Source organism: Halichoeres trimaculatus, unplaced genomic scaffold (assembly GCF_033239565.1).
Source record: "Halichoeres trimaculatus isolate MK-OKI-2021-1 unplaced genomic scaffold, fHalTri1.1 fHalTri1_scaffold_10, whole genome shotgun sequence".
NCBI lineage: Eukaryota > Metazoa > Chordata > Actinopteri > Labriformes > Labridae > Halichoeres > Halichoeres trimaculatus.
In genome coordinates this window covers 38,081,748-38,103,273 of record NW_027437187.1, presented here as the reverse complement: position 1 = coordinate 38,103,273, position 21,526 = coordinate 38,081,748, and the positions used below count along the sequence as shown (strand labels likewise).

The following is a 21,526-nucleotide window of genomic DNA, read 5'->3' as shown; positions in this document are numbered from 1 at the left end:
AGTTTTCAGGCGAGTTTTCGAGTTTTCTGGCGAGTTTTCTGGCGAGTTTCAGGCGAGTTTTCAGGCGAGTTTTTCGAGTTTTCAGGCGAGTTTTCAGGCAAGTTTCAAGTTTTCTGGCGAGTTTCAGGCGAGTTTTCAGGCGAGTTTTTCGAGTTTTCAGGCGAGTTTTTGAGTTTTCAGGTGAGTTTTGGAGTTTTCAGGCGAGTTCTCAGGCGAGTTTTCGGGGCGAGTTTTTGGGCGAGTTTTCAGGCGAGTTTTTCGAGTTTTCAGGCGAGTTTTTGAGTTTTCAGGTGAGTTTTTTGAGTTTTCAGGCGAGTTTTCGAGTTTTCTGGCGAGTTTTCTGGCGAGTTTCAGGCGAGTTTTCAGGCGAGTTTTTCGAGTTTTCAGGCGAGTTTTTCGAGTTTTCAGGCGAGTTTTTCGAGTTTTCAGGCAAGTTTTCAAGTTTTCAGGCGAGTTTTCGAGTTTTCAGGCGAGTTTTTCGAGTTTTCAGGCGAGTTTTCAGGCGAGTTTTCAGGCGAGTTTTCAAGTTTTCAGGCAAGTTCTCAAGCGAATGTCAGGCCAGTTTTCACGTTCTCAGGGGAGTTTTCAGGCTGGAGTTTTTAAGTGAGTTTTTGAGTTTTCAGAGGAGTTTTCAGGCGAGTTATAAGACAAATCTTTTTCAACAGAGTGACAAATTTAAGGGGGACCATCCACCGAACCGGTGTCATTGGCTTGAAAATAAACTTCTTTCTTTCCTCAGCTCTAAATCTGATCAAACACAAATCAAACCTCTCTGAAGGAGTAGTTGCCCGTCTCAGGAAATTTTATTTCACTTTTTGTCCAAACTTTTATTTATTCTCAAAGAATCTGAGGAAGCATTCGATTATTTGTTTATCAAGTGTCTGTGATCTGGACGACACTGAAAATGAGGGTAAGCTCAATGTCTTTTCAAGAATAAATAAAGGTTTGAATGAATGAATGAATGAAAGAATGAATGCATTTTTAAAGTTCCTGAGCTGAAGATGGTCCCAGCAGCAACACGGCGGGAAATGCACAACCCGGAGCAGGTAGCAGTCGCCTTCATTTGCGCTTTGGTGCTTGACACTATTGTTTGACAATTTCCTCAACAATCGAAGGCGAGAACGTGAAGAAATCTGAGAAATTGGAGACATTTTTGTTGTTTAGTGTTGACTACAGTGACACCTGTGGACAAAATCGGTAGTGTTTTTCCAGGATAAAGAATAGTATAGAATATTCTTTAGTGATCCCCCTTGGGGAATTTTTTTTTGTCAGAAGCTCACAAAAAAGTGCAGTAATGCAATAAAAATGAAAATAGAATAAGGGTAATAGAATATAAAATTTGAATCTTGAAGAAATAAAAAAAATATAGAAAAGTAGAAAAATATTACTATTTACATATTTATACAAGAGCAAGATTGGTTCTTGAAAATGAAAATAAAGCATTAATAAAAAGTAATAATAAAGACTCTGTTTCCCATGAGCACCATCGCCCCCTGTTATAAAGATGTGACTCTTTCCGAAGACGAGTGTTTGTTTTAGAGAGAAGATCTTCTTCATTTCCCAGGATGCAAAGCAACAAGCTGTAAAACTGAGTCTGGTTTCCCCTGCGGTCAGAAAAAGGCAGATTACGTGGATTAAATAACGTCTGACCGCCGTCTCCACCTGCTGGATCAGGTGTTCCTCCTGTGAAAGGTGGAAACAGAAACAGCTCTTTGACTTCACCGCCCTCTTCTTGTGGTTTGGTGGGTGTCAGGGTGATGAGTTATAGCAGCACCTCCTCCCCCCTGCTTAGGAGCAGCACCTCCTCCCTCCTCTCCTTTCCTCTCTTCTTCAGGCCCTGTGGGCAAACTCCAGTTTTTGATTTTTACAAACAATCTTCAAGGGCACAAAGAAGAAACTCTCCCTTTTGGTCTCACCATCAGGCCTCAGATCACATCAAGAGGTTTTTAAATTGTTATTAGGGAAGAGGAAGCTGTCTTCAGACGGAGGGGGGGGGGCTCTTTCATCAGAGCGTTCAGGTTTGTGATCACGGAGGCTCCTCTCATTAAAACGCCACGCTGCCGTCCTCTTTGAGCTCCTCATGTTTCAGCAGTGAAAAGGTTTTGATATGACAGGAGTGTGTGTTTGACGCCTGCACTTCTTCATTTATCAAGTTAAACAATGAGTTTAATAATAAAAAGGCTAAAGGTCCTCTTAAGGTAAGAAAGATCAGATTCTACTTCCTCCACACGTTTTTTTGCTGCTCTATGTCTTCTTCAAATTTTGTCCAATTTTCACTTTTCTAATTTTAAACTATTCAGCGTCTTCAGGGTATGGGTGCTGTGACTTTTCCCATCTCTAACCCTTAAAATTTTTGATTTATTCAGCTTTTTCTGACCAAATCTGCCCCATTGAAATGAATGGGAAACTTCAGCTTTTTCGCCTTAATCTACCCAAACTTTGAGATGCTAAAACTTCAATGTACTTTCACTTACAGACTTCATTTTTGCTTTAAAATGTTCACAAAATTTCCAACTCTTCATGTATGATGTAACTTTTGGATATCTTTTATAGTTTTTGAGATTTTACCATTAAAGCGACACAAACTTTCACAGGAATCGCTGCTCTTAGAGTGTGTGACATCTTCAGTTACAGTAAAGGAAGCTCCCGCTGAGATGTTACGATTTTCTCAAACAAACTGCCACAACTTTCAGAATCTTCACTGTATAAACGTAAAAATACATAAAAGCGTTCCCTGACTTCTCATACTTCAAACAAAAGGAGAATCTTAGCCAAACGTTGTACTGTTTGGCCAAAAAATGCCCAAATATGAGACAAAACCTCATTTTCCTGTGACCTGCTGCAGTGTTATCGATGACCTACTTCTTCAGCTCAGCGTCATTCGTATCTACTTTTTAACTCGCTGTCCTGTGCTCATTTCTGGCTCTACACACATGAGAAACACATCATCGTGTTCATCGGAGTCTTCAGATTCTTACGATGTAACTGTTGGAAATTCAGACTCTGCTTTTCACTTGTTTCACAAACAGAAGTCATTAAAATCTGATGTCGTACCAGAAGCTGGAACTGGGAACAGATGGCGCTGTATTTTCACCGCTAGTCTTACGATGCTAATGAAATCAAAACATCCACGTCATGAAAATAAAAGTTGTCAATGTTTCTTAAACCACTTCAGTCTTCTGTTTTCCAAACCTTTAAATGCCAGAGTAGTTAAAGGAGACTAGTTGTTTGGTTGATTTCATGAAGGAAAAGCTTCCAGCTGCTGATAGCATGTGATGCTAACCAGCTAATGTATCAGATTTTTTTTTAGCATAGACTGAACACAGCTCACAGAGAGGCAGACATGAACCAAAACTGTGTCTGTTTTGTTTTGGTTTTCATCCTCTGTCTTCATTTCCTGCACATTCAGATTTGAATCTGGCAGAAATGTTTTCCTGAAAGCGCTGACCCGACAGGAAACCCGCTCTGTTTCCTTCTCAAAGCCCGCTATGAGACCGTTTTTCACTGTGCCAAACTTTGGGCTCTGAAAGTCTTTGATGGGTTTTTCAAGGTCTGTGATTGTATCAGAGGCATGTAAGCATGATCTCAGGGTTAACCAGGGACACACTGTGAAACTCTACACGGTATCAAATATCTAAAAAGAATAATTCAACCATTTCTTTGTATCATTCATATTGTATTACAGGGTCGCAGACACACTTTTCATTCACACTCCACAAAATCTGAGCTTTCCAGCTCCTCTTTGCTGGAGCACAAGACCAAAACTCACCCCAGTGACTTTAAGTCACAAAGCTCATATTTGCCAAACTTCTAAGACTTTAAAAATCCAGCGGAGGATCATGAAAATGTCACTGGTTTTGCAAGAATCTCATCAGAAAATGAACGATGATGGCATCAGATGAAAAGTCTTTGGAAGAGATCAGCGAAGTTCTGACAAATCCTCTCTAGAGGAAAATCAACGTCTGCACCAAATTTGATGTGAATCCATGAGAGAGACGAGAGATTTCTGAAACCACAAACGTTAACCTCATGTTGAGAGGAGAAGAAAGAGCAGAGGTCAGGAAAGTCAGAGGGATCGTTTGTAAGAATGATCAGGATACAACACAGAAAGAGACCACTGAGATAATCTGCCCCAAACACGAAGAATTAAACCATCAGAAAAAAAAACATGTGTTGGTAACGCTTGAGCTTTAAGTTCCTGTGAAAAGTTTCTGATTTTAAAAAAGTTTCCCTCCTCGCCTAACTGCTAGTAGAGAGAAATATAGCAGCTGCTAAACTACGCTACAAACTGACAAAGTTAGCTTGTTGTCAGGTTTTAAAGTGTAGCTCTACCTAACTGTTGATAAATACCTTACCTCGTGGAGCTGGATCTGGGAAAAAGTTAAATTGAATATTGTTCCAAAACAAAAACACACCTTGTTAAGAGTCATGTGTGCGCGTGAGACTCCAGGCCAAAGGGTGGCGCTGCAGTCCGATTAGAACAGATACTTTTCAAGGTATCTTTTGACTTTCATTTCAATTGTTTTCAATTTAGAATCTTTAAGTTTGAATAAGTTTCTCAGTTTGTCTCACTTTTAGTTTGGTATCTCACAATTTTAACATTTTTATCTTGCATATTTTAGTTTATCTCGTAATGAGTTTCTCATTGTTCTTAGTTTTATCTAATGTTTTTCACTTTTCAATCTGAAAATTTCCTTCTATTGTTACATAATTCCAGTTAAGTCTCATCATTTAATCTCAAAACTTTTTCTTGTATTTTCAACATTTTATCTCATATCATTGAAATTTTGTATCATACTTCAAATTGAGTAACTCTTAAATTCAGCTTAGTATCTCAATTTCTTTAAATTTCATTTAATTTTCTAAACTTTCTTTTTAAAAATTCGAGCTAGCATTTCATCATTTTGAAATATTTATCTCTATTTTTTCCACTTTCAATTTCACATTTTTGACTTTTTTTTAATCTCATAACCTTTTTTTTTCACACTATCAATTTAGTTAATTTTTTATTTTATTTAATTTGATTGAATTTAATCAATTTAATTTAATTTAAATTTACTATCTAAAATTTGTTGTATTTTGTCTTATAATTTTAATTAAGTACCTCAAAAATTTTTAACATTTTTTAACATCTTGCATATTTTACAATTTATCCAATATCTTTTGACTGTTTATCCACAATTTTATTAAGGTTTCACATTATTTTACATTTTCCTTTTTTTAAAATTTTTTTTGGATATGTAAATCTCACAACTTCAATTATATATCTCATAATTTCAGTTAGATTTCTTATAGTCACATAGATTTTACAATTCATCTCAGAGCTTCAATTTACCGTATATTTATGTCAGCAATTTGGGCTTTTATATCTTAATTTTGATTAGGTTTCTTAAGCATATATATTCCCTACCATTTTTTTCTCATTTTCTTGACTTTTAATTCACAATTTCACAACTTAGTCTTTATCATTTGGACTTCATGTCTCATAGTTTTTCAATCTGTTTTCACATCATATAATAATTCTTATTTAAAATATTTTCACCTCAATTGAATTTCACATGGTTTTAATTTTTTTTTTTTTATCTCATATCTTAATTAAGTATCCAACAGTTTGGACATTTTCATCTCATATTACTCTTTTTATCTCATAATTATAACTTTTTAAACTCATAATTGGACTAAGTATCTCATAATACTGAGATTTTATCTCATAGTTTTTTTTTTTTTTTTTTTTTTACAGTTATTAGGACAAGTCAACTATCAATTTAAATATGTTTTTGTTTTTTACCTGGTGTAAAGGGGCCTTTGTTGGTAGCCGTCTCTGGGTCTGAATGCCCCTGAAGGAGGGACAGTGACAGCTGAGGGATCCTGGTCTAACCTGAAGGAAACTGTCAGAGCTGTTTTCTTTTCAAACTGCCTGAACAGAGACAAAGACGGTGAAGCGTTTTAATGTTTCCTGAAGTAGAAGTGTTTATATTTGTGGACAGAAATCATGAAAAAGAGGGTGTTTAGAGGTGAACCTGAATAAAGTGGTAAACACTGGCTGCAGCCTGCTTTCAGATCTCAGCTCATAAAAGATTTAATAAACGCAGATCTTAAAGCGCTCGCTTTAATTAGAGCCTTCAATGAGTGAAATGCATAATGTGAAACCAGAGAGGGAGGCTTGCTGATAAAACTAAAGACTTTAATTTCTGAGATCGTGTCATGTACATTAGTGAGTGGATTATAAAACCTTACCTTGGATGTATTGTTGGAGAGTTTTTTGCACATTGGAAAGGATAACAATTATAAATTAAGAGGGGTCTTATTAGAAACCCAAGGGTCAGCAGCCTTGAGGAGCATTAAACAATAACTAAAAAGCTAAATGCAGCGCCTGAATAGAAAGGAAAGCACAGAGGAGAGGGCTCTGAATGGAGTTGCTTCAGCTGTGTCTGTGTTTCAATGTCTTTGAAACATTGCATAAAGGCCTATACTTCTTTTTTAATGCAATTAGAAGTGAAAGAAAGAATCTACAGCACTTTTTGGACTGGCAATGGACAAAAGGCCAATTTTTTCCCTTTTGAGGCAAAGTCCTTGGGTCTTTCTGAGTGCATTAGTCCGCTAATTAAAATATGATATGTTTAACGAAAAATGCACTTTGAAAAGCTGCTGGATTGTTTGACTCAAAGACACGGCTGCAGCCTTGATGAGCAGAACTGTGTGCGACCATGAGCAGGTAAAGAAGTGCATTGTTGTGGGTCCTCTCTCATTTCACCCGCCATAATCCCTCGGCTGATTTTACAATCACATTCTGCTTTGTGCCTGCCTCTTAGACAAAGACCCCCAGACACAGTTATGCAGAGGAAAGGACTCGTTGACATTGCATTCATCCATTCTGCGCAGCCTGATGTGCCAACGCATTGTACACCACTCAGGAGGCTTGAGGCTACCAGCTTGTTTACCAGACAAACGCGCGGCCTTGGGTTAAAACAACAGAGAGACGAGATGTTGGATCACACACACGAGCTCTGGAGCTTCAACGCTCTCCAAGCACCAGACAAGCAGCCAACATTTCAGCTGTTTACACACGACCAAACTGAGAACAGGAAGCAGGGAGAGCTGCGTTTGGTGGATTATTTCTTTGTTTATTGACAATTAATCTTACACGGTTAAAAAGCGTGTTTTTTCTTTCTAGAAAGATCCACATCTGTAAGGAACATGCATGAGCTGAGTCTGTGTTAGCAGCGTCTACAGCAGGGGCGGCGTTATGGGTGGGCCAAACGGTCCCAGGCCCACCCACTTTCTGACAGGCCCACCCTCAACATTACTTAGAAAAAAATATAAAAATATTTTTATTTTTTTTTTATTTTTTTTTAAATAATAATAAAAAAACATTTAAAGGGAATTTGTGTTAAATTTTTGTCCTTTATTATCTTCATTTTTTTTTTGTTACTTTTAGATGCCCTGTCTTTTTAAAATGAGCAGAGAGAGTCATTGTTTAAGCCTGTTGGGAAAAAATAGATAAAAATTAAAACAAATAAAAAACACTTGAAAGGTAGTTTTAATTTAAAAAAATTGTCCCTTTATTTTCTTCATTTAATTTACTTTTTTAGATGCCCTGTCTTTATAAAATGCACTGATTGGGTCATTTTTTAGCCTGTTAGGGAAAAAAAAAAAAAGACAAATAAAAAACATTTTAAGATGAATTTTTGTAAAAAAAAAATTAAAAATTAAAAATAAAAATTAAAAAACTAAACATAACAAAAAAAAACAAAAACAAAAAAACAAATCCCTCTTTTTTCTTCATTTTAAAAATTATTTTTAGATGTTCTGTCTTTATAAAATGAGCAGGTCGGTCATTGTTTTAGCCTGTTAAGTAAAAAAAAAAAAATTTTAAGTAATTTTGTTTAAAAAAAAAAAAAATAAATGTAATTTTGGTAAAAAAAAAAAAAAAAAAAAAATTCCCTTCATTTTCTTTACTTTATTATTATTTTAGATGCCCTGTCTTCATGAAATGAGCAGATCTGGTCATTGTTGTGGCCTGTTAGGAAAAAAAAGTAAAAATTAAAAATAAAACAAATAAAAAACATTTCGAAGGGAATTTTTAATTTAAAAAAAAAAATCCCTTAATTTTCTTCATTTTGTAATTACTTTTAGATGCCCTGTTTTTTATAAAATGAGCAGAGAGGGTCATTGTTTAAGCCTGTTGGGGAAAAAAAATAAAAAATACAACAAATCAAAAAACACTTGAAAGGGAGTTTTAATAATAAAAAAAATCCCTTTATTTTCTGCATTGGTTATCATTTTTAGTTGCCCTGTCTTTATAAAATGAGCAGATTGGGTCATTGTTTTAGCCTGTTAGGGAGAAAAAAAATAAATATAAAATAACTAAAAAACATTTCAAGGTGAATTTTTGTAAAAAAAATAAATAAATAAATAAATGAAAAAAAATCCCTTTATTTTCTTCATTTTTACATTTATTTTTAGTTGCCCTGTCTTTATAAAACGAGAAGAAAGGGTCATACTTTTAGCCTGTTCAAATTAAAATAAAACTAAAAAATAACCAGTATTGAAGTCCAGCTTCATATTATATTTATAGGACTAGTGAATGTTTTTGGGAAAGACTGTAAAGTTTTGTCTTTATTTAGCTGTGGCTAGTGTTGCTGCTCTTAAAGCCTGTAGCAAAGGAAAGTTGCGGTGGTGCAGCCTGCTGGTTGGTTAGAGCGCCACTCTTTGGCCGATAACACGGAGAGAAACTGCAGGAAGCAGGAAGGGAACAGTTTGTGAGAAAAATCAGACTTAGAGGATGTACCTGTGGCGTTGTGTTGTTCAGCTGTCTGGGAACTCTTTAGATTCAGCGTGAGCTCTGATGACGGCGGAAACAAAGTGGAGGATAAAACCACGAGTGTTGACAACTGAGAGACTTTGTTGCTACATTTAATAACTTTTCAGACCCCTCTGGAGAGTTTTTTAAAGAAGGGGAGTTTCTGGAGTTTGGAGAATCTGAGTTAATTTGTAATTTAGTGTCTTTTAGTTACTTCTGGGACAGCCAATAGTGACTTTCCTTACTGAGGAGCTGGCATGTTGAAACTGGCGATGTTTCCCTCAGCTTTAATGATGTTTGAAATGGAAAAACAGCCTCATTCTTTCAGCTTTTTCATGCCTAAACATGGCAGAATGGATTAAAATAATCTATTAATTTGCTTTAAAAGATAAAAGTAGCATTAGAACATATATATCTAAAGTTATCCACTAACTTTTTACTAATTAAAGGCCCACGCAGAGTTAGTTAGTCCCTGGTCTGAAGTCGCATGGATCGCCTTCACCCCACGTGACCTGAAGAAGTTCTTGAAAGAGCAGCGCTTCACTGAAATGCTAAACGCTCGTACACGTCTCTGCTCTCAAACCAAGAATGTGGAGCATTTGGTGAATTCAGTTAAGTATAAGTGCCACAAATAACTGTATAATACCTCTTCCTTTTTTCAGAGACTTGATTCTTGTAACCTGTTGCTGAAAAGCTTGAATTTTTGTCATTAGTGAGACTCAAACTGACAGAAAACTTCCAGAGATGCTCCACATTCCTCGCTGGGGTTCAGCAGACTGCCAGCTCTTCCTCACTCCTCTTCAAAATAACTAAACAACATGAAACAGAGTCTGAGGTAAGCGCTCACTAAACTCCACCTGGACTGTTCATCAGCTGCTGGTCGAAAGTTAAAGTTTGGACAAAGTTTTCCAAACTCCATCACACACCCTGCTGTGTGTTATTGTTCTTTACACAGATATAAAACAACAAGATTCTGCTGCTAAGAGCTTCTCATTGGTGCAGAACAGCTGCAGACAGGGTCGTACATGAAACCAATCCACGCTTAGCATTATGCTAACAAATAACATGGGAAATCCCATAGAGAAACGGTGAAGCTAGCAGAGTTAGCTAGCACCAAATATGAAAACTCAAATTCTTCATGAGCTCAGCGACTTAAACAGAGATGCTGATTTACAACACCTATAAACAAACATGGTGATGAGCTAGGCTAACGCTAATAAGCATCAAAGCTAAAGTATCTTAAAACCTCCAGAGCACATTTAAAACATCCTGACAAACACTTTAGGACGGCGTTAGCTACTGAATTTAACAGAGAAAAATATACAGCACCTGTTTGTGATGTGTGACATCACTCACCTGCTGGAAAACAGTGAGACACGCTAACAGGAAGTGGGTTTCCTTTCCTCATTTCTGCCAGTCTGAAGATGGGGGCTGTCAAACACACGTCTCAGCTGGAGGTTACGCCCCCTTGTGGCAAAGATTAAATCGGCTCTCTTAAGTCACACGACATCAAACTGAAATGAACCAAATAGACAAAAACAATGTTTCTTCTTTCTTTTCTATGCCCTTTCATAATTTCCTTCCTTCCTTCCTTCCTTCCTTTGCTCCTTCTTCCTTGTTCTGTCTTCATTTGGCCTTTTGCCTTCCTTTCCTTCTTCCCTCAATTTACTCCTTTATTCATCTTTCCATCCTTTCATACTTTCTTCCTTATTTTTTTCTTTCCCTTTTTCCTTTACTTCCTTCCTTTCTTTCCTTTTCCTCTTTTCTTTCTCACTTCCATCTTTCTTTTTTAATCCTTTTCTCCTTTCTTACTTCCCTCCTTTCCTATCTTCCATTGTCCTTTTTCTTTAATTTCTTTGTATTTCCTTTCTTTCTTTCTCCCTTTCTTCCTTCCTTCCTTTGTACTTTCTTTGTTCCTTTGTTGTTTTCTTCCCTTGTCTTCCTTCTGTCCTTTCTTTTTCCGCCCCTCCTTTTTTCTTGTCCTCTGTCTTTTACTCCATTCTTTCACTCTTTGGTTCATTTATTTCCTTTTCCTAATTTCCTTCCTTCTTCTCTTCTCTTCCTTCCTTCTTCCTCCCTTCCTTCCTTTGTTCTTTCTTCCTCGTTCTGTCTTCATTTGCCCTTTCCTTCCTTTCCTTCCTCCCTCACTTTATTCCTTTATCTATCCATCCTTTCATACTTCCTACCTTCCTTTTTTCTTTTCCTTTGTCCTTTACTTCCTTCCTTTCTTTCCTTTTCCTCCTTTCTTTGTCACCTACCTCTTTCCTTCTTACTTCCTTCCTTTCCTGTCTTCCATTGTCCTTGATTAATTGTCTTTAATTTCTTTGTACTTGCTTTTTTCTCCTTCCTTCCTTCCTTCCTTCCTTCCTTTGTACTTTCTTTGTTCCTTTCTTGTTTTCTTCCTTTGTTCTTTCTTCCCTTGTCCTTGTCTTCCTCCTGTCCTTTCTTTCTTCCTTCTCTCCTTTTTTCTTTTCCTCTGTCTTTTACTTCCTTCAATTTCAGGTTGTCTGCCTTTCTTTCTTACTCCATCTTTCCTCCTTTTTCCTTATTGTCCTTTTCTCCTTTGCTTCTTTTCTTTCCTCCCTTCCTTTTCAATATTTCCATACCTTTCCTTCCTTCCCTCATTTGTTCCTTCCTTCCTTCCTTCCTTCATTCCCTCTTTTATGTTTCCAGGTCAAAACAGTCTGAATCTGGAAGTCAATCCTGATCAAATCCAGATCCTGATCCTGCCATAAAACCATCCTGACATGTTTCCCCCACAGCGCCCCCTGATGGAGAACATGTTCCTTGGTCAGAAGCAGAGTTTGCTGATGTTAACGCAGCAGGTAACACTGCAGAAACTGACCTCTGATGATCAGGGACTGAGGGTATCATGACTTTAGAAAACAATCACCAAATCCAATGTAACATTTTAGTTTCACTGTAAACTCAAGTTGAAACTCTAAACTTTACAGCCCATGTTTTAAAGTAGATGAAAAGTCTTCAAACTTCTCTTTCAGAAATAAAAGAAGAAGAAGAGGAAGAAACTTCATGGTCTATTATTCCTTTTTCAAACTTGAACAGACTCTGACTACAACAGGAGTGAAGTTAAAAAGCAGCGGAGCAGCTGGGAAACCTTGGCCACGGTGGAGGGATTGTTCCTCTGATTTTTCCCTGACCAGAGGTCAAGAATGAAGTTTAGAATTTACCTCTGAATCCTCTCCTCAGGTGTCTCACTCATTTTCTCTGCTGGTGGCTGAAGACAGGTGTATTGTTGAGGAAACTCAAAGCCTTCGAAGCTGTGGAAGTGATTTGTGGCACTAACAAAAACATGGAGAGTGTTTCCAAACTTCGCTGAGCTTTAGGGAAAGTTTAGATTTTGGTTGAATGTTGTGAAGGTCGGTGCTGCGTGGAGCGACTGGAGAGTCCACATAATGTCTGAGTTAACTCCTTAATGCCAGGAGCGGGCTGCGGTACCTGTTACTGATTTTCACCTGTGTGAACACTCCTTGGAGGGAATCAGCCACATGAAACCCAAAAAGTCGACTTTGATCCCTAAGAGTCTCCCTCAGACAAAGAAACAGATCTTTCATCTCTAAACGTCTTCAGGCTCAGATCATTAAAGCAGCTCCTTCTGACGAGTGTGGAAACTTTTCATTACTCTGATTGTTTCTGTCTGCCTCCATTTATAATAATTACCCTCAACTGTGAGTGAAGTCTGACACTTTGATCTCCTCTGAATTATTAGGATAATATCTCCACACATTTACTGTATTTTAAAATCATTAATACAGGACCAGACTGATTTACAGCACGTCTAAGTCTCCATGACAACACCACGCCAGCTGATCAAGTTTATCAGAGAGAAGAGAGATCTGTGTTTTTCTCTGCTGAAAACGATTTCTGTGATTAATTTTGTAGTGATGGTGGACACTGGAGCCTAACTGTCAGACAGAAAAAGGACAGAAGAGCAGAAGAAAGAGAAACAGGAGAGAGATAGAGCACGAGCTAAAGGCTAACACAGGAGCTAAGGGTTAAAAAACTGGCTATAGAGTACAAGAACTACAGGCTAAAGCTAAAACACAGGCTAAGGAAACAAATCACACAGGCTAAAGCTTAATATGGGATGAACGCTAAAACAGGAGCTCAAGGCTGAAACATGAGCTAAAAGCTACAGCTTTAACACGAGCTAAAGGAAAGCAGAGCTAAAGGCTAAGTCATGGGCTTGAGGCTAAAACATTGCCTAAATGCCAAATCGAGAGCTTATAGCTACAACACAGGCTAAAGGCTAAAACACAGGCTAAAACAGGGGCTTAAACAGGCGCATAAGGTTAAAACAAGAGGTTAAAGGTTAAAACATGCTAAAGGCTTAAACGCAAGCCAAAAGCTAAAACATAAGCTAAAGGCTAGAATATGCTAAAGGCCAAAACATAAGCTAAAGGCTAAAACACTAGCTGAAGGCTAAAAGATGCTAAAATCTAAAACACATGCTAAAGGCTCAAACACAAGTGAAAGGCTCAAACATGAGCTAGAGGCTTAAACTAGGGCTAAAACACAGGCTAAAGATCAAAACACAGGCTACATGCTAAAGCATGAGCTAATGGCTAAAACATGAGCTAATGTCTCAAACAAGAGCTTAAGACTTAAACATGGCCTAAAGGCTCAAACACTAGCTAAACACTTAAAAATAAGCTAAAGGCTTAATAGGAGCTAAAGGCTAAAATTTCAGCTAAAGGCTTAAACAATAGTGTAAGGCTTAAACCAAGCCTAAAGGCTAAAACTTGAGCTAAAGGCTAAAACAAGAACCAATGAATTAAACATCAGCTAAAGGCTAAAACACTAGCTAAAGGCTAAAATACAAGCTAAAGGCTAAAACACAAGCTAAAAGCTAAAACAGGAGCTAAAGGCTAAATCCCTGGTTAATGTGTTTGTGCTAATGTTGTCTCCAACCCACAGTCAGCAGTTATTCTGCAGTGGTCTGTTCAAACTTGAGAGTCTATCAATAAAATGAAGAGCCAGGTTACGTTAGCTCTGCTTGGTGAGGTTGGAGTTGGTAGATGAACTCTGGTAGGACAGAACCAGGATTCACTAACGTTACATGTTACAGACACGTCTCAGAGCACCGGGCTGTGAGGAGAGAGAAATATAGCAGCTGCTAAACTACGCTACAAACTGACAAAGTTAGCTTGTTGTCAGGTTTCAGAGTGTAGCTCTACCTGTTGGTAAATACCTCACCTCGTGGAGCTGGATCTGGGAAAAAGCTGACTTGAACAAAGAAAAGTCGAGTTAAAAAGAAAATCTGATCTCCATTCATTTACAAAACAAACACACTTCTTGTTCAGAGTCACGTCTTCACCACAGTGTGTGAGACTCCAGGCCAGAAGGTGGCGCTGCAGTCTGATTCAAACAGATCCTCTTTTTTTTAATATTTTTTTATATATTTATATATAAATAAAATTTATATATTTTTTCACATTATTTACTGCCTGAGCCCACAAATGTGAGGTAATTGAAGCCTCTGATTTTTTCCCTTTTACAAGAAAAATAAGTTGAGAGCCTGAAAAAGGAATTGCAAAATAGAATATCTCAAGGTGTTTTTCTCATCTAAAAATCAAATCAGTAGAACGATCACTTTCGTTAGCATGAAGACGTGCTAAGCTAACATTTGGCCACTCCAAAACATGAGGTGTGTGAAGCCTATTTTTTTTGTCTTTGCACTTTTTAAGCAGCTTGACGCCACGTCTCCTGGCTCATAAGAGCCAGCCTTGATTTCCCAACCGTCAGAAATGACACCAGAGAAAAACAAGCCGCTTCTCTCAAGGACAGTGGGATGAATTATCACAGTATCTTGAGGAAAAAAAGATTTGTTTTCTTGTGACAAAAACAAGAAACTTTGAAAAAAAAAAATATTATCTGAAAGTTCTTTTTTTAATGCAAATTATTTTATTCTAAGTGATTTCCTCTTTTTTATTGTCACAGATGTAGATTAGTTGTTACCTTTTGATAATAATTTCACACTTTGTATCTCGATAAAGCACCAATAGCTGCTCGGTGAAGATGAATTAACTTGAGATCTATGTTTGTATGTCAAGAGGAGATGTTGGAGCTCCTTTCATTGACACGGAGCCGCTGCGCTGAAAGCAGGAGGTAGGAGCCTGTCGGCGCTCTGTGGAGGAGTTCTCGTCAGGTTACAGACGGCGGAGGGGACTCAGGGACACGGCGTCAGGAAGCTGCTCTCATAAATCAAGCCCTGCTTTCTCTGCAGGATTTTATTTGTTAGATAAACTGATTAATCTCTAATTCCATTTCAGCCACAGACACAGCACTGTGCGCCGGGTCATATGATGTTTACTGGACGTGGGTCAGGATCCATCTGCTGGTGTTGATCTGTGGTCACACGGTGAATAAATAATGGACCACATACGGTATCACAGCTAACTGCTGAACCTCCTCCTCTTCGACCTGTGGCGTCGCTCCAAGCAGCAGAATGAAATAATGAGTCTGTCGGTGTGATCGACTCGGTCTACAGCCGTCTGTGGGGAAATATTCAGACATGTTGGAGCAAGAAAAACACAAACTGTATCCATTATCATTTCACAGAGGTTCCCATCGTTAATCTTAAGGGGTAACCTGTCTTCAGAAAGGATTTACATTAAGTTTCTCAACATATTTTTTTTTGTATGTGTGTGTGTGTGTTGCATTTTGTTGATCTGTTGAATACATAAATAAGTCATTAGTGAGTTGACCTGACCTCTAGCGCCAACATCAGGCCAATCTTTTAAATCAGAATCAATGTATCTTAAAATGTTTTCTTACAAATCTTCTCAAATTTAATGACAGCAGTAGTGTATACTGGTAAGGTGGGCAGTGGTGGACGTATTTAGTCATGGCAGAAAGGCGTTCTTTCATTGATTCATTTTGCTGTTGATTGTGAGAGCTTTGTGAGACGTCCTTCATGCTGGTTTCACCTCCTCTGTCGAGGTTTCATCCCTTTTTAATGTGTGTGTGTAACACATTCCATTTTCCCGCCTTCAGTGAGTCACATGACCAGCTGCACGGAACTCTCAATCATTGTGACATCATCACCAACTGCTGCCCTCTCAGGAGTGAAAGTGACTGAAGTTTGGAAACCTCTCCTTCACAATTTCGACCAAATCTCTCTAAAAATCAGATATTTTTGTAGTAAATTCTGTCAGGAATCCATCCATGTCATTTTTAAAGCTGCACCAGGTTTTCCTTTTTTGTGTAGGGGCCTAACTGCCGCAGCTTGTGTGGAGCTGGATCCTCCTCTCCCATTCATTTTAACAGAGGTAGCTGAAAAGGGCTTCTTTAGGGTTCACTGACTTTAGGGGCTTGTTGTTCAAAAACTGTTAGAGAAACAACAAATTTAAGAAAAAAATAAATTTGTAGAGTCATAGATTTTATAAATTTGCAAAATGTATGAAATTTCAATAAGTTGGAAATTAAAAAAAAAAAAAATCAAAAATTTGTAAAATCAAAAAATGTAATTTAAAAACGTGCAAAATTTTAAAAAAGCTGAAATGTCATACATTTGCAAAAAAAAAAAAAACAACCCTCAATAATGCAATTTCGAAATTTTGCCTAATTTCCAAAATTTGTAAAAACTTATATATATATATATATATATATATAAATATAATCAATATTTGCTAAATCTTAAAAAAAAAATGTGATACTCTTTTTCCTAATTTGCAAAAATGAAAAAAAAATTGAGATAAAAAAAAATTAAAAAAAATTAAAAAAACTGCAAAAAATCACAAAAAATTAAAAGCTTTGTTTCAAGAGGCGATGCATTTTTAGTAAAAAAAAAAAAATTATATTATGTTTTTTTACTTAGTGTCTGTGTCGTTATCATTAATACCCTCTGTAAGAAAAATATTAAAAGACCTTTGTTTTAATGATAATTTTAAAGCTACAAGGAGCCACTGCAAAAAATTCAAAGATAAGGCTCCAGAGCCACAGGTTGCAGACCCCTGACTTAGGAGGAGACCATTTTTGTTCAGGGCCTTAAAATTTGGTTAAATTTTATTTTGAAAGGCATATCGACAGCTTCCTGTTTGAGATTGGTCAAGGGTGTCAACATATATAATTTTTGTGTTTCAATGAGACAAACATTTTGACTTTGGTTTGATCTCTCTACGACATTCCTACTGCTATTGAGAGCCGTTTTAGTGAGCCTAGGTGGCGCTAAAGAGCACATTTTGGTATGTTTGGGGTCAGTTATTGTACAGAATTTTTGGCTGAATCTGAGGTATGTACTGACTTTGGTGAGTTTTTGAGCATGTTAAGGGAATAATAAGAAAGAAACAGACTAAATACAGAAGTGTCCTCTCCCTTAGCATGAGGATGCTAATTAGCGTGTTTTGGCTCCAAAGAAGGCACTACAGCACATGGTTTTAGCCACAGTTACAGCCCCCTCTCTGTGCACACCACTGCAGCTAGCACAGAATCTCAGTTGCATTAAATTTCCTTACACATTGGTATGAAATCTTTAACATTTATTCAGAAATTTTCAAACATTTAGCCTCCATGTTTAAATAAAATTAGCGAGATGTGTCCCAGCCTGGTAGATCTGAAAGAATCTGGAGTTAGTGGATTATAAAAACCTGTCAGGGGTTTGACAGTTGATGAAAAGCAGATTTAAAACTTTATTCCTCAGGACTCAGAGGTTAAACTAACGCTCAGCACGCTAAAGTAAATAAGTCAAAGTGGAAACTTGTTTTCCATCAGGTCTGTGGCGCACACTGAATAAGCTCTTGAATAATCATCTTATGGCTTTTATAATCAGGCTGCGTTTGTGTGGCTTCATGCGACTCTGCTAAATGTGGGAACCATTAATGTGTTGCTGGCGTGAGCGTCGTCCCTCCGAGCCAAACGGGCTTATCGGCAAACTGGCTGTGGCAGAGCAAATATTTCAAAAATCACAGTGATAGCAAAACATGTGAAGTCAGCCTGCAGCCTGCAGAAACAAACAATGGGAAGCACACTGAGACGCTCTCTGCCTTCACCGGGGATCTGACCCAGGAGGATCTGGAGCTCTCCTTGGACTCTGCAGGGTCCAGTTCAAGGTCTTGGGTTTGTTAACCTTTGTTTTTCAGCACACAGTCAGTCTGAAGTATTCCTCTTTCTTCTCAAAGTAGTAGTTGAGGCGTGCCATCGCGTATCTGTGAAGAAGTTACAGAGATAAACCAAAGATCAGTTTCCAGTCTGTGTTAAAGTCAGAGTCTGTTTCCTGACACCAAACCAAAAGTCCGTCTCACCAGGATGGTTTGTGGCAGGATCAGGATCTGGACATCTCATAATTCCAGATCAGTTCTTTATAGTCTCATCAATTTTTTTTTCACATTTTTTCAACATTCAATCTCCAAGCTTCAGTTTTAGTTCTCATGATTTAAGTGTTTTATCTCGTAATTTTTGGTTTTTAAATCATAATACGAAATGAAGTTTCTCATAATCTCAACCTAACATTTCTGATTTTTTTATACACTGTATCTCATTTTCTCAACTTTAAATTCACAATTTCAACTAAGTTTTTATCTCATATTTTTGACTTTTTATCTCATAATTTGAAATTTTAACACATATTTCAAATTAAGTTTCTCATAATTTCAACAAGGTTTCTGTAATTTTATGACATTTATGTCATTATGTCAATTTTGAAACTCAAAACCCAAATTTGGTAAGCGAAAGTTTATTTTTTTTCCCCCCTCATATATTAAATTAAGTATCTTACAATTATTGCAGTTTTTTCTAACTTTTTTTTTTTTTTTTATCTCATAAGTTTACTTTTTTTTAAAACTCACAATTGGACTTGGTATTTTATAATTCTGACATTTTATCTCATAGGTTCAGATTTGTAATAAATAATAATTTATTTATTTATTAATTAATTAATTAATTAATTAATTTATTTATTTATTTATTTATATATTTTCTTTATTATTATTTTTAAAATTATTATTCTTACATTTTTTCATTTTCATTTAGTAGAAGCTTTTGTCCAAAGTGGTGTTAAACACAGTTTTATTATTTATTTATTATTATTTTTTTATTTCCTTTTTTTTTTTCTTCTTTTGTTTGTTTCAAAGGCTGCTCTCAGGAAACCTGATCTAAACTTTTTTCCTTCCTTTTTTTAGTCTGTACGATCGATTTTCTTTTCTTTGGATGAACTTTTAGCTGTGTTTCAGGAACCGTTTCAGAGTCCTCTCTAAGTACCCTCTAGCTCCTGTTTTGAGGTCAGACTGAAGGAGGCTCTCAGAGACCTGCTCTTAGTTTTTCACACACTCAGCGTTCAGGTATCCAAGTCGTCTGTAGCAGCGTAGACCTCTTTCAGTGCCGTGTCAAACTACCCTGATGGGTCTTTTTCTTCTTCAGGCATCAGCTCTGAAAAGTTATCAACAGAGAGTCTTCAGAAATCTGAATCCAAAGGACGTCTCTCAGTCAGAAAATCATTTTCTCAGATTGGATGGACACGTTTTTGTTTGTTCCACCAAAATGAGTCGACTGGTTCTGTTTGTAAAACAAAGGAAAGGGCTGTAAGTCACAGAGCCTCAGGAAGTCAGAGCGTTAATTATGAAGTCGTCTTTATTCAGTGTTAACTTCAGGTAATTAAAGCACTCTGAGTCCTTTTGACCACGTCTGACCTTTGACACGTCGTGACACTCGACGGCGCTCTGCTCTCAGCCGTGGAACATGTTTGTTGTCATTTTACAGAGAAAGGCTCAGGCTGTGCATCAGGTTATGTCAGTGCCTTACTTTCAGCGCCTTACTTTCAGCGTGGTATAAAAGAGGAGAGGAATAATAGCGTACATTTAGCAGATACAGACTCATAACGCCGACCATAATGTGTCTCTGGTTTCCTGCGCTGTCTCCGGGTCAGACCGCCAGCCCTGTTAGCAGCTCGACGTGGGCAAGGTGTTTTTTTTTTTAAATTATTCTTGTGTTTGTTTCTTTGGTGAAACTTGCATTACAACAAAGCATTAAATGTCTCTTCAGTGGAGCGGTGAGTCTGAAAGCTGCGTCAAAGCCTCGCTGCGTTTCAGAACTTAACTGTGAGGAAAGTGGTTTTGTATTTGTTCAAACCATATTATCGAAGGCTTCAATAAATCTGATGTCTGAGTACGCTGTTGCCCTTGGCCATTATACTATCCCCTTTGAAATGAAGTGAAGTTTGAAAAGCAGAGAAAATGGAGGCACAGAGAGGAGTTTGTCCTTTAATCAGTGCTTTCACTGAGCTGCTCAATGCCAAATCAGTTTTCTCTCTCTTACCGCTGGCGGAGACAAAAAGAGAATCCTGACACATGCCTTTTAGTTGCTTGTGTTCCACCACTCTGTTCCCCACCTGTATCTCTGGGCAAAACTGCTCTCTAATTATTGTGTCAGAGTCTGCCTGCTGTTGTCTGCCGCTCTGCTAAGAGACGCTTCGTTCCTCCACTTTCTCAGCGTCACTCTCGGCCCTACTTTACAAACTGGAAACAACACCCGCAGCTTTCTGTTAGCCAGAGGAGCTACGTGTGGAAACAACACCCGCAGCTCTCTGTTAGCCAGAGAAGCTACGTGTGGAAACAACACCCGCAGCTTTCTGTTAGCTAGAGGAGCTACGTGTGGAAACAACACCCGCAGCTCTCTGTTAGCCAGAGGAGCTACGTGTGGAAACAACACCCGCAGCTCTCTGTTAGCCAGAGGAGCTACGTGTGGAAACAACATCCGCAGCTTTCTGTTAGCCAGAGAAGCTACGTGTGGAAACAACACCCGCAGCTTTCTGTTAGCCAGAGGAGCTACGTGTGGAAACAACACCCGCAGCTTTCTGTTAGCTAGAGGAGCTACGTGTGTCTGAGCTCTCTCTGAAATCTCATTTTTCTTTTTATTTGATTTTTAAAAAAATGTTTGAATTCCATCATTTTGCAAAATTCCGTAGGTATTTACAATTTTAACGCACATTTTTAAAAATTACACTGTTAATTTAATTCTTTTTGGAAATTCATGAAATTTTGGCAAATTTTGTCAATTTCAAAGTTTCGGGATTTTTTTAATTATTATAATAATTGTAAATTTATTGAACAATTTGCAAGATTTTTTTTTTTTTTAAATTGAATTCTTTGCCAATTTGGGAAAAACAAACAATTTTTTTGATGATTTTGCACATTTTTAATTTTTTTTTCCAAAGTTCATTTTTTTATTTGAATTTTATCAAATTGTTTAAATTTCATTATTATGCAAAATTCTGTAAAAAATTGAAATTTTAACATTTTTGTAAAAAAAATCGCAAATTTTTGAAATTACACTCTTTATTTATATTTTCATTGTGCAAATTCATAAGATTTTGGAAAATTTGCAATTTCAATTTTTTGGCATTTTCATTATCATTGAAAATTGTTGAACTATTTGCAAGATTTTTGATTTTTTTTTTTAATGGAAATCTTTGCCGATTTGGGAAAAACATTTTTTTTTTTAAAGATTTTGCACATTTTTTTTAATTTTGGAAATTAAATTATTTTATTTGAATTTAATGAAATTGTTTGAATTCCATTATTTTGCAAAATTCTGTAAATATTTGACATTTAAGCATTTTTGTGAAAATTTTGCAATTTTTTGAAATTACACTCTTTATTTGTTTTTTTACTTTGCAAATTCATGAAATTTTGGTACATTTTTGGGAATTTAAAAGTTTTTGAAATTTTTGCAAATTTTGGCACATTTTTTCAATTTAATCTTTTCAAGATG

The 21,526-nt window shown here is 36.9% G+C and overlaps 1 protein-coding gene across 1 annotated transcript in view; it reads right to left on the bottom strand.

Annotated features, from left to right (window-relative positions):
* Positions 1–17,332: 17,332 nt before the first annotated feature.
* The window catches only part of LOC141796659 (ethanolamine kinase 1), a 60,891-nt gene continuing 56,697 nt past the window's right edge, over positions 17,333–21,526 (bottom strand). Inside the window, exon 8 of the mRNA XM_074677893.1 lies at positions 17,333–17,967. Coding sequence (XP_074533994.1) covers positions 17,898–17,967 — 70 coding nt within the window. The 3' untranslated portion in view covers positions 17,333–17,897. The remainder of the gene's footprint in view (positions 17,968–21,526) is intronic.